This window comes from Pteropus alecto, unplaced genomic scaffold (genome assembly GCF_000325575.1).
Source record: "Pteropus alecto unplaced genomic scaffold, ASM32557v1 scaffold5, whole genome shotgun sequence".
NCBI lineage: Eukaryota > Metazoa > Chordata > Mammalia > Chiroptera > Pteropodidae > Pteropus > Pteropus alecto.
The window spans coordinates 31,948,770-31,960,653 of record NW_006441953.1 but is presented as its reverse complement, the minus strand read 5'-3'; the positions used below and the strand labels follow the sequence as shown (position 1 = coordinate 31,960,653).

The 11,884-nt window shown below is 53.6% G+C and overlaps 1 protein-coding gene across 2 annotated transcripts in view; it reads left to right on the top strand.

The window, feature by feature from the left end:
• Positions 1–11,884, top strand: part of HTT (huntingtin) — a 103,217-nt gene that overhangs the window by 61,605 nt on the left and 29,728 nt on the right. For both annotated transcript variants that reach the window (XR_003048463.1, XM_025051720.1), the window contains 3 exons: positions 5,324–5,531; positions 9,840–9,981; positions 11,590–11,769. Coding sequence is in view for 1 of the 2 variants with exons in the window: in XM_025051720.1 (XP_024907488.1) it covers positions 5,324–5,531; positions 9,840–9,981; positions 11,590–11,769 (530 nt within the window). In the remaining variant the exon portion in view is untranslated. The remainder of the gene's footprint in view (positions 1–5,323; positions 5,532–9,839; positions 9,982–11,589; positions 11,770–11,884) is intronic.

Here is an 11,884-nt window from a genome sequence, read left to right as displayed (position 1 = left end):
CTCCAGCCTCCAGCAGAGACGGAGCCGAGAAGGCGCCGTCCAGAGAGAACACAAAGTAGAACGCGGTGTGGCTTTCAGCAGTTGCCCTGGTGGGACCCGTGACTATGGAGTCTCTCTGGAGTGGCCCAGGGCCCGTGGAAGGAGGCGTCACCTTCTAGGCTTTACTGGGAACTGTGGTCACACCGTCATGTCGTAAATGTGATTTGATTTTTCATTTTTGCAGTCACCGTATGAATAAAACATTGAGGACATTTACTTGATTATGACTTCAGAACAGAATGAAAATGTTTTCACTTCTGACAAATGTAAAAGGAAAACTGTCCAACTTAGTTTGGGAGACACAAGGTAGAAGAAGAGGCAGGGGCATGAATGTTCTCACCTCCATTGTCAAGGTTATGCGACAGAATTTATGTTGACAAAAAATATTCTAGGAGGTAACCGCACAGAACTGAGTGTGTCGCTTGCATTGGAAGCGGGTAGCCTGAGTGCGTGTGCCCTCAGTCAGGATGGGTCAGTGTGTCGGCGGCCGCCCTGGGGCCACCCCGGTGCGCGGCATCGTGTTTCCACATCGCAGCTCTTGTTTCTGGTCACTCGTTCCCTGGTGGCCTCTTCCCCTTGGCAGAAAGGATGGCCTCCAGCCACCCGTGGTCCCACTCCCTGCGCGAGTCCTACAAGTGACACGTGGGCCCCTGCGTGCTCTGGCCAGCCCAGGCCAAGGGAGAGATGGGGCAGCGCTCCTCTGGGTGGGGGGGGAGGGGAGCATTCAAAACCACTGCACGCGGTAGAAGCGCATCGAGCGGAAGTTTGGGGAACTCACCAGAACGAGACACACAAAGTGGTCGTCGCCTTAAGATGGCACTTTTAAAACCGGAAGCCTCTGTGTTGTTGGATTTTGAAATCATACATAGGTCCTACTTGAATACAAGTTAAAACACACACACAGAGTACGTGACCTTAGCGCAAGAGGTAGTGACTGTTTTCAGCCTTCAGCCGTTTGACGACGTGCCGCGTCGGCCACCGCCGCGTTGGGCCCTGCGTGGGTGGTCAGCGGAGCCGCCGCGGTTCTTGCCTTCGTGCCGCATACAGCCCTGGCGGGAAGGACAGTTCAGGGACGTCTAGTCACACGTCTTGCTCTTTCCCGTGAAGGAAACAGATAGTGTAGTGGCAGACCAGATGGGTGGGTAGGTGGGGGCAGGCTTTCCGGAGGTGACCGCAGACCTAGGCCTGCACAGCCAGCCTCGGGGAAAAGTGTCATCCCCAGTGCTGGGCGCTGGGGAGTCTGGAGTACCCGGGCTCTGGGCCCAGGGGCCGGAGAAAGAGGCGTCTTCGTGGCTGCTTCGTTTGCCTGCCCGCGCCCTGGTATGGGCAGGGCTGGAGTCTAATTTTGGTAACGGACTTTGGTTTCAAGCCCCGTGGGTTACTGATGTTGAACGCGCACTGTTTTTTTGAAGATCGTTTGAGCGATACCTCCCTGACCCCCCTCCCCTGCAGTGCGTTTGAAGAGGAGAAGGTGACAATGCTGATGTCGTAAGCGTGACAGGCCCTTTGTAGTGTGTCGGTCATTTAAATACTTGGCCATCTGGCCCAAGACGGACACCCGTTCACTCTAGGGAATGTTTCCTGCCTTCTTTGGGTGAGCCACAGGTGTCTCTCTGTGCCTTTCCAGCTGTTCACTAACCCATCGCCCTCACTCACTCCCCTCTCGTTTCTGCGAAACCAGGGGCGGTATTTTTAGAGTCCGCTAGGCGCTGTCCAGCATCACAGTGTGGCGGGCTCTGTGTCTGGACTGCTTTGGCTGCCTCTGGCCTCACGTGGCTGCTGGGCACTTGAAACGTGGCCTGTGTGATTGAGAGGCTACTTTTATTTTGATTTAATTTCATTAAATTTGAGCAGCCACTCGTAGCTGGTGGTTGCCATGTTAGGACAGGTTTGCTGAGAGCCTGGGGCTGGGCCTTGGGGGCCATGGGCTTTGCTGCGAGTGTCTTTGGACATTGTTCAGTTGGTCCATTGTGTCGAAGTGAGGCGTGGTGTTAACCTAATTCTGTCTCCTCGTTTATTTTGACTACATTTCTTTTAAAGACACCAGGGGGCAGAATTACTTTGGTTTTGACATTAGAAATAAATCGTGTTGTATTTCTATGTAAATAAGGTACAGTTGAGTATAAAGTTGGTAATTGTTGTTTTTGCATTGCTTAAACAGAGATGATGAATTTCACTCCACTGAAAATTGAAACTGAATTTGTCCATTTCAGATATTCTTTCTCAAAATGAGAACTGGTCTGAATAATGGTCTTGACCTCAAGCTTTCTGCTACCGTCTTGTTAGGGGAGGGGATGCGAATCCCAAAGTTGCCTGTTTCAGTTCAATCCAACGTAAACAGAATGGCCGAGGAAGACACCTGGCCTCCAGCTTACCAAACCTGGGTACCCAGTGCCCGTCCTCTCCTCCGAGTCCACCCAGTTAGAGCCAGCGGTGGGGCCTGCGACACAGGGCTGCGCGTGTCCGTTGCTTTGCCAGCGTGGCTGGGTTGAAGCTCTAGGCCTGTGGCCAGGATAAGGCTTCGTCACTGCTCACTGTGATTCTTGAGTTCACATCGTGAGCCCTTCCCCACCGCCATCCAGACACTCACTGGTCGAGGGCAACAGTGGGTGACAGCCATTCCTGACCCTCCCGGGGGCGGGAGCAGCTGGGGTGCAGGTGCTGCACGCTCACTCCTTTCTAGGCCAGGCTGGAAGGCTCCTGCCTGGTACTTTCAGAGAGGGCCGTGTTCCCACCTGGTGCGTGGGCCAAAGTAGGAACACTGGGAGGAAGAGAAAATGGCTCTTTCTATAGTAAAAATTGACCTCGATTCAGAGTCAGGCGTGTGCAAAGGTCAGGGCCGCTCGTGGTTATAGTGCCAGGAACCGTGGCGTTCTCACGTGGGCATGGGGTGCCTTTCACATGTATTATCCCCGAGCCGTCTGAGAAGGACCCCAGAGTATTTCTCCCTTTTTACTGATGAGGGAGCCGAGGTGCTGAAAGGTCATATGGTGGAAACCAAGAATGAAAACCCAAGGCTTTTTCTTGCCGACGTTCTCGCTAATACTGCAGTGTTGCATCTTGGGTTGACGATGGGAAGGGTGGCCGGCCTGTGCAGAGCACTTCTGGTCGGCCTGGGCGCCGTGGGCAGTGCACTTAGAGCCGGATCATCGCATAGGTAGCAGACGCAGAGAGTGGGAAGGCGTGCACCTTAGGATGGCAGCGTTGTCCAGAACCCAGGCCTGCTGACCCTGAGCCTGAGCCCCGCCCTCTCCGGCCGGCCGGCCTGCAGAGGGCGCTCTCCTCCAAGCCCTGCTTCACCGTTCCTCTCAGCGCTGCCTCTTAGCGCCAGAGCAGGGCGGGGCCAGGCTTCTTCATGCACAGCCTTATGTCTGTCTTCCTGCCGCAGCGTGCTCTCTGTTCCTTGCCACCGCCCCTCGGCCCTGGCCCCTCGCTCTTCTCCCAGGTCACCGGGCTGCCATTAGACACTCGGTGCTGTGGGCCTGCCTTTCTGTCTCAGTCAATTACCACTGTTTGCGAGCCTGGGAGGGGCCCACAGAGGTATCTTCTGATCCGTCAGGTATTCACTCTGCCTGTGTTAGTTCCAGTCATGGTGGCCACCGTGACAGGTCACAGCAGTCAGTGGCTCACACATCAAGGTTTGTTTGTTGTCTCTGCGGGGTCTGGGCCCAGGCTTCTCCATGGGTGCTGCGTCCTGGCTGCCAGCACCTCTTGCCTCTCCAGTCAGGGAGGGGAGCTGGAAGGTAGACGAGGCTTCACGTCCTTGGACTGAAGGTGACCTGCTTTTTTTTGTTAGCGATTCTCTCGTGACGACTTGCTGCAGCCCCACTCCCTTCCAGGGGCTGCGACCTGGTCCCCCAGTGGGTCCCTGCTTCCCAGCAGCAGCTCTATACTGGGGGGCGGAGGGGTGCACAGATTTTGGTGGGCAGGTTGCCAGCTCTGATGAAGCTACAGGGATGAAAACTGGGAGCTCCCAGGGTGACCGAGGTCAGAGGGGGACGAGGCAGGTGTCACGGCAGGATTAGCAGTCGCTGCAGAGTGGGCCGTTTGCCGAGGGGGCCCGGGGTGGGCTGAGGGTGGTGCTCCCTAGAGCCTTTGCCAGTCCTCGTATGCCCCACAGCACCTCCAAGTCCGCTTCCCCCAGGAGCCCACCCCAGGCTCTGCAGAGAGGAAATGGAGCCTCCCCTCTGGTGTGCGTTCAGTCCTTCCTCTTGCCGCCTCGGGGTTGGTGTCCTCCTGACACGTCTTCCCCCGACAAAGACACGGAACCCCTGGGTTCTGACCATGGTTTCCTGGTCCTTGTTCAATAAAACCCACGTTCATGGGCTGTCACTCCCTGTGCTCCTGGCCTGGCTTCAGTGTCCTCCTCACCCCTGGGCCAACTAGTGGACTCACAAGGAGCCCTCGTGGTGGCAGAGGGCACAGAGAAGGACCAGGCCAGGGTGGGGCCGGAAGTCAGTGACGCCAGCCATGAAGCAACTGGCCAGAAACCTGGAAACGGGCTGGAGACGATGGACATTGGGAAACTGCTCACTGCTTTCTTCCTGATCCGTCGTGCTTTTGTTAGGGCCCTCGTCACAGGTCACAGGTGTGGCCAGTCATGACGTAGTAAGGAAAAAGTCTAGAGTCTGTTTTTGCCGGTTTTAAAACTCTTTCATGTTGGGATGTCTTGAAATTTAAATCAGAAATAAGATTTTGATTCCCCAGCAGTGATGCCAGGAGACCCAAGACGTGGGGACAAGAGCCCTTGGCCAGCTCCCACCACCTGCTGTGCTGTGCAGCCTGTGGGTCTGTGCGTCCCTGGGTTGAGGGCTGGGTGCGAAGCCAGGGCAGGGTGACGGGAGTGGCCTGTCTAGCCGATGCTGTGTCTGCCCAAGGGAGCGCCCAGCCGAAACCCTTCAGCCCCAGAGGGGGCTGTTCCAGACCCCGACAGGGACGCCGTGGACAGGCCCGCGGGCTGAGTCCCACTGGGCCTGCTGCTGACCGCGTGGCTACCCCGCCCCAGGACACCTTGAGGTGGGCGTGGGGGCCTCTGGGCACCAGCGTGGGCACTCGTTAGGGCCCACGTGCCCTCGGTCGTCGCTGCCTCTCCATTCCCAGCGAGCCGCGTGGCGGTCGGCTGTGGCGGGCGTGTGGTGCGGCGAGGGCCTTCCGGTCCGCAGCGTGTGAGCGCGGGCAGGAGCCATGCGCGTCGTTCAGGCAGCATCTCTCGCAGCTCCTGCGCCAGACCGCGGTGAGCAGCAGAGACTTCCCCTTAATCGTTTTGCTTTGGGTTTTTTTCTAGGAATGTTCCGGAGAATCACAGCGGCCGCCTCTAGACTCCTCACCGCTGACGGCGCCGATGGCAGTTTCTACAGCCTGGAGAGCTTGAACGCGTGCGTGCGCTCCATGATCCCCACACACCCGGCCCTCGTGCTGCTCTGGTGCCAGATCCTGCTGCTCGTCAGCCACACCGACTACCGCTGGTGGGCCGAGGTGCAGCAGACACCCAAGTACGTCCTCGTGCCCCTGGGCAGGGCGCTCGCCTTGCGGAGACCCCGCCGCCTCTGAACCTTTCCCTCACGGACACTGTTGTAGGACTAGAGTGTGGTCCGACTGAAGGCCTTGAGAATCAGCGCTGCTTTTTAAATGTGATTCGTTTGACACGATCTTTGATACTGCTCCATCTCGTGGGTCATTCTTGTCATCCTGTGTCCTTCCTGCTAGGTTCTTGTCCTTAAATTGGTCCAGAGCGAGACATGTTGCAATGTCTTAACTCCTTTGTAAGTTAAATATGGTTCTGGTTATTCTTGGACAATGGACGAATTACATAGCAGCGTTTCACAACTGCTTGAAGATACCTCGTTTTTTGTCATTTAGAAGACTTCTTAAGTTTCTGGTTGTGGGTGGCCCTCCTTTTGCAAAAAGTTTTAAGCCTCAGTTTCTAGCACTCTTGTTCAGACATTTGTATGCGTGTGGACATAAAAGCTTAGACACCCACCTCTCCGCTGCGGAGGCCTCTGCAGTGGTTCTGGAAGGCTCACAGGCCCATGGCGAGGAGAGAGAGCTCTGGAAATGAGAGGTTGCAGGGCCGCGGGGTGGGGGATCAGCTCCTTTATGCTCTGTGGGGGAGACTAAGCTGCGTGAGGCTGTGGGACCCTCACACCCAGACGGTCCCACGTCCGCAGGGTTATTAGACCTCGCTCTGTGCTAAATGTAGGGGATATCAAAGGAAAAGTCATGGCCTTGCCGACCCTCAGATCATGGGAATTTTCTCCCATGGCTTTTTCTAGAACTTTCATACCTTTACTTTTTGCCATTTCAAGTTGAATTTGTGAATGGCACATGTAAGGATAAAGAGCCATTTTTCCCCTGTGTGGACCTTTCTCTCAGTATTATTTGTTGGAAAGACTGTTCTTTGTTCAGTTACGTGGGCACTTTTTCTCAAAAATCAGTCGGTACGTGTGTGCGGCCCTTTTCCGGACTCTGTCATTTCCCTGGGTCTGCACGTTGTCACATGGCACCGTCACTGCTAACTACTTCCGCTGCGGAGCGAAGCCCAGGCCGCCTAAAGGCTTTGTTCTTTATTTTCAAAAATAGTCTGGGTTCTTTTAGGTTCTTTATATTTCTATGTCTGTATTTTAGAATCAGGTTCTAAAACGTCTAATGGGAAAAAGCCTGCAGGGGTTTAGATTGGAATCTCAGCGGTCCCGTAGGTGAATTTGGGACAATTGCCATCTCAACGACACCAGGTCTTCTGGTCTTTGAGCGTGGGCTGTCTCTACTTGTTTAGGTCTTCTTTAATTTGCCGTGACAATGTCTTGTACTTTCTTAGTGTTCAAGTATTATGCATATTTTATAAATTTGTCTCTGAGCGTTTCATGTTTAGGAATGCAGTTTTAAATGGTACTTTTAAAAATACCTCATTTTCCCATAGCGTGTTGGCGGTCTGTGGAAATGCAGTGGCGTTTGTGGACGGACCTCATCCTGAGACCTCGCTAAGCGCTCTAGCTGTCTCAGCCTTCCCGCGGGCTCCTCAGGGCTCCCCGCGGACGTGGGACCGTCATCTGTGGGTAGAGACTCTCCCTTCCCCTCCTCCAGTCCGCGTCCCTCTTGTCCCTCTGCCCGAGCACGCTGGCCGGGCCCTGCGGGACAGGTTGGTTTGCTGTCTGTGCTTCTGTCGGGCTCTTGCAGTGTCCTAGCTTGGAAGGCGACTCGGTGTTTAGTGGACGGGACAGATGGACTTTACCCCTTGATAGCTAGTAAGACGCAGAAACTGCAGAGGTGTGCAAACATTTCACTGAACTTCTTAAACTGATCTAGTCATTGGGCTTACATGCTTGAAAAACCTAAATAGCCCTAAGAGCTGACTAGTGTCAGGGGCCGCATGTGCCTCCTCTGCGCCAGGGCACGTGGTCCGTGGCGCGTCCCCCATGCCAGGGCGGGCTGGGCGCATAGAGGAGCCCCTGGCCTTCCGGCCCGTCGCGCCACACCTGGCCCCGTCCTCCCACAGGCGCCTGCCTTCTCTCGTGTTGGTCGGAGCCGACCCCCTCAGTGTTCTCCATCACCGTGGGAGCTTCCCCACCCGGACCGCCCTGCTTCCCCGACCTGTGTGCCTTGGCTTACCCGGTGTCATATCAGAGACCGCGGGGTCTGGGAAGTGCTTAACTAGACGGTCAGTGTTCAAAAGAAATGAACCAAAAGTGAGCGTGGTCTGGGACTCGGCAGGGGCTCCATTCAGCTCTCTGAGGGCAAACTACAGGTTTTCATAAATGCCTGTGGTTTACTCTGGTGGTTTTTCTTGACCGTACCTGACTCAGTTTCCCTTTTTATAACATTTCGTGTTGTTCCCTTCTATTGTCCTGAGATAAAATTCATGGATTCTATTATCTGTACTTAAATTTCATAAAAATAGAATGCCTTAATGGTAATACAAAGAGAAAATTAAGGGAATAGCGTATGGATGAGTATCTTAGCACTCCAGTGCGTCACGTCCCCTGTTAGGGAAAACCCCCCATGCGTGCAGAGTGCCCCGGCCCCAGAGCCCGTGCTCGGCGCGGTTCCCCGGCTGCGTGCTGCGGAGAGCGAGCGCCTGAGTTTCTAGAAGGCAGTGGAAGCGGGTCTCCGGGAGCAGGAGGCATGAACACTGCTGTCGTTTCCACATGTGGGCTCACCGGGCCTCGGTCTGTTCCATCCTTACGGGAGGTCTGTACCCCACTCTCGGCCACAGTTTGGGGAGTACTGCTCCGCAGGGTCCAGGGCCACCACGGCGGCGTCCACTCCCGTCTCCGTCTCGCTTTCAGAACTGTGTCATCAGAGCCTTATAATTTGTTTTTAATCTGTCCCATCTTGGTGGCCTATTAGGGTCCTACACGTGCCATGGCACGATGGGGTGTGGTGTGGCGGTCACTCCCATCATCCATTCTGAGGCCTGCAGGTGCAGTCATTTCGAGTTTAGGACGTTTGTTCTTCATTGGTATCTGGAAGCATTTGTCTGAAGCCTTGGGGGCTTGCTTTGTTCCCAGTGGGGTCTGAATCTGGGTTGACACCAGACCTCAGTGTCCGACGCTGACATTTGAGCCGGAAGCTCTGCCCTTCTCTTCCGGAGGCTGTTCTCCGTGCCTGTCCTGTCGCAGACACCAGACTGCAGCTTGGAAGCGAGGCACGTTGGGGCTGGCGGGAAGGCTGGCTGAGGAGTGAAGGGAAGGTTTTCTGCCAGGTTTTAACTGAAACATAGTTTGCAGTTCAGTCATGCACCCTTGTACCAAATGTAGTCAGTAAGCGTCGCCACTGGAACCGGGATTCGGAACAGTGCCGTCACCTCAGAGAATGTCTCCGTGTCCCTTGGCAGTCACCCCCTCTCCCAAGCATGCCTGGTAACACTGACCCGCGTCTGTCCTGATGCTGAGCCCGTTGAGAATGCCATGGTGCTGCGCGTGTCAGCAGTTCCTCGTGGCTGCCGAGTGTGTGTCGTTGTGTGCGTGTCCATTCAGCTGGTGAGGAACAGACGAGTGGTAGTTTTTAAAACTTAGGAATCTGTAGAATTTTGTATACCAGTTCCAAACCCTGAGGCATTTTGGGAAACGTTGACACATATCCAGATATTCTTGTCCTGATGTGACCTCTGTCTCCCTCAGCCTTCACAGAGATGCACAGGTTCACTGGGGGGACGGTGTCGTCCTGTGTCAGACCCAGAAGTCGGGCAGCGTGCGAGTGTGGCAGAGACAGTGTTTTAAGGGTTGGAGCTGGAATCAACAGTCTCAAAGTTTGTAATTTCCATCAACTTAGAAAGAAAAAGACAAAGTGAGAAGAAATGAAGTAACTTGCTTCATAGCGGGGGGTTAATTTTGTAGAAATGCTTTTAAGCAGTTTCCATAACAGCGTATACGCTGTGGGCACGTCTAGAGTTGAAGCGTTTCATTGGTGATCGAATAGTAAAGTAGGAGCGTGTGAAGGTCTTCTGGCGGTTGACCGCTTTCGTGCAGACTAAAGTCGGAGTTCCAGAAGCAGCTGCTGCGTTATGACAGCCAGTGACAGCCCTGAAATGGGTCGCACGGCTTCACATGTGTTTTGCCTTTGAGCCAAGAATTTTCGTTCCCTGCCTGTGAAGTCTTCTGTTTTCTTCAGATTTCCATACGTGCTTTATCAGAGTTCAGAAGTCAGTAACTGAGAGTATACGTCACACAAGCACATTCTGATGTGGCAATATTTAAAGTAACTGCTAGAACCGGACCTAAACATAACCACCTTCAGTCCCGTGGAAATAAGCTAGCTGTCCGCTGCCCCAGAATCAATGTCGGTGCGTCTTTTGGTCCTTCTAGAAGACGCAGCCTGTCCAGCAGGAAGTCGCTGAGCCCCGCTGCGTCTGGAGAGGAGGAGGACTCCGCCCCAGCGCCCAGACCTGGAGTGTGCAACAGAGAGATCGTTCGGAGGGGCGCCCTCATCCTCTTCTGCGATTACGTCGTAAGTGCAAAATGCAAGCTATGGCGGGGGTTGGGGGGGAGCACCCCACGTGCACGGTGCTCTGCAGGCTGTCTCAAGCCAGACTGCCACGGCCCACCACTCCATCAGAATGAAATGCAAGATTAATGTTTCGTCCTGCTCTGACGGGAAACAAGAAGGCAGACAGCCGTTTGGTCGCGGGATTTTGTTTGTGAAAGGCTGTCTGTCTTTCAGCGGTCATTCATTCAGCATACGTGGAGTGACCGCTCTGTGCTGTTGTTCATAGTGCTGGACAGTTTTGTGGTACTGAAGGAAGCAAAGGAATTACAACGACAATAAAATTCGGCTGCGAGTATTGCTGAAGTGGAGTTCTGATTGAAACATTTTTAATCCGTGGTCAAGGCGTTAGATGTTCCTTACTGTGCTTCAAAGTAGATAACTATTTGAATGCCATTCTTTTTAAAAAAAACAAAAACTTATCACGCTTTTCACCATAAAACTAGCATCACATGTTTAACATAGAAAATTTATAAAAATCAAGTTAGTAAACAGAAGAAAATGAAATTTCCTGGAATTATATTGCTCAAAGAGTTCTTGTTGTCACATTTTTACTGGGATCTAGTACTTTTTCCATACCGATATTTAAAAAAGTATGTTTCTCTGGTAAAACGCGGCGGCGCACGCGCGCTGCTCCCTGTGGCAGAACACCGGTGTGCATTCCGGGCCGGAAAGGGGTGCAGGCTTCTCCGCCGGACCAGTTCCTGTAGCTTTTTGTTTTGATAGTTTATTAATACACATTTTTTGCATTACATTCTTGATGTTGAAATAGTTTTCCTATCTTGTTCTAGTTATAATTATATAATGCTATATTTCACAGAAATGTAAGAAAAATGTTAATTTTATAAGTTAATATTGTCAAGTAATCCAACATTGGAAAATACTAATTGTTAACTAGATGATGAGGAATTGATCACGTTTTACAATTTCAGCCTAGGGTTATGAATTAAGATGGAGAGGCGAAACACATGTTTTAAAATAGATATTTATTTCCTTATAAACCTTAAGTAAAATTTCCAGTCGCTAAGTGAGATTTATTCATATTTTGGAATCAGGAATTCCATCAAAACTGTGACAGTTATAATTTTTTTCCAATGACCTGTCACAACTGGAGGAGGAGTATCTGGAGAACACCCCTCGGTGAGAGGAGCAGGGGCGGCCGTGGGCGGAGCGTCACGGCTCCAAGCCGCTCAGCTGTAGGGGCGGCGCTCACTGCTCCTGCTGCCCTTCGGTCGTGCTGGCTGTGGCAGGCGCCTGATGACTCCCCTGCAGCCCGGGACCTTCTCACCAGGCCATTGGCTGGTGTCCCTTGGAGCTGGACTGCTGGCTCCCACTTCCCCCGTGGGTCATACTTGGAGCACCACGGCCACAGTGTGTGGCTGGAGGCGACACAGCCTCCTCAGAGTGGCTTCCTGCCGCGTGATTTCTGGAGGTCGGACACCAGCTATGGTCAGTGCGGACGGCACTGGGAAGCTGTTTTCTCCTTCCTGCCGCTCTGGCCGTTTCTGTAGCGTTCCTGTCTGTTCTCCCGTGGTCCACCTGGAAATGAGTCTGATCGTCTTTTTCCCTCAGTGTCAGAACCTGCACGACTCGGAGCACCTGACGTGGCTCGTCGTGAACCACATTCAGGACCTGGTCGGCCTGTCCCACGAGCCTCCCGTGCAGGACTTCATCAGCGCCGTCCACCGCAACTCCGCCGCCAGCGGCCTCTTCATCCAGGCGATCCAGTCCCGCTGCGAAGACCTGTCATCCGTAAGTGTCCCGCTGCCAGCGGCTGGCAGTCAGCTTGCTCTGCCAAGAAGTAGAGTCCTGAGGTTTTTAACTGCTGGTTTCCAGTTGGCAAATACTGTTTCCTTCTGTCGACGCC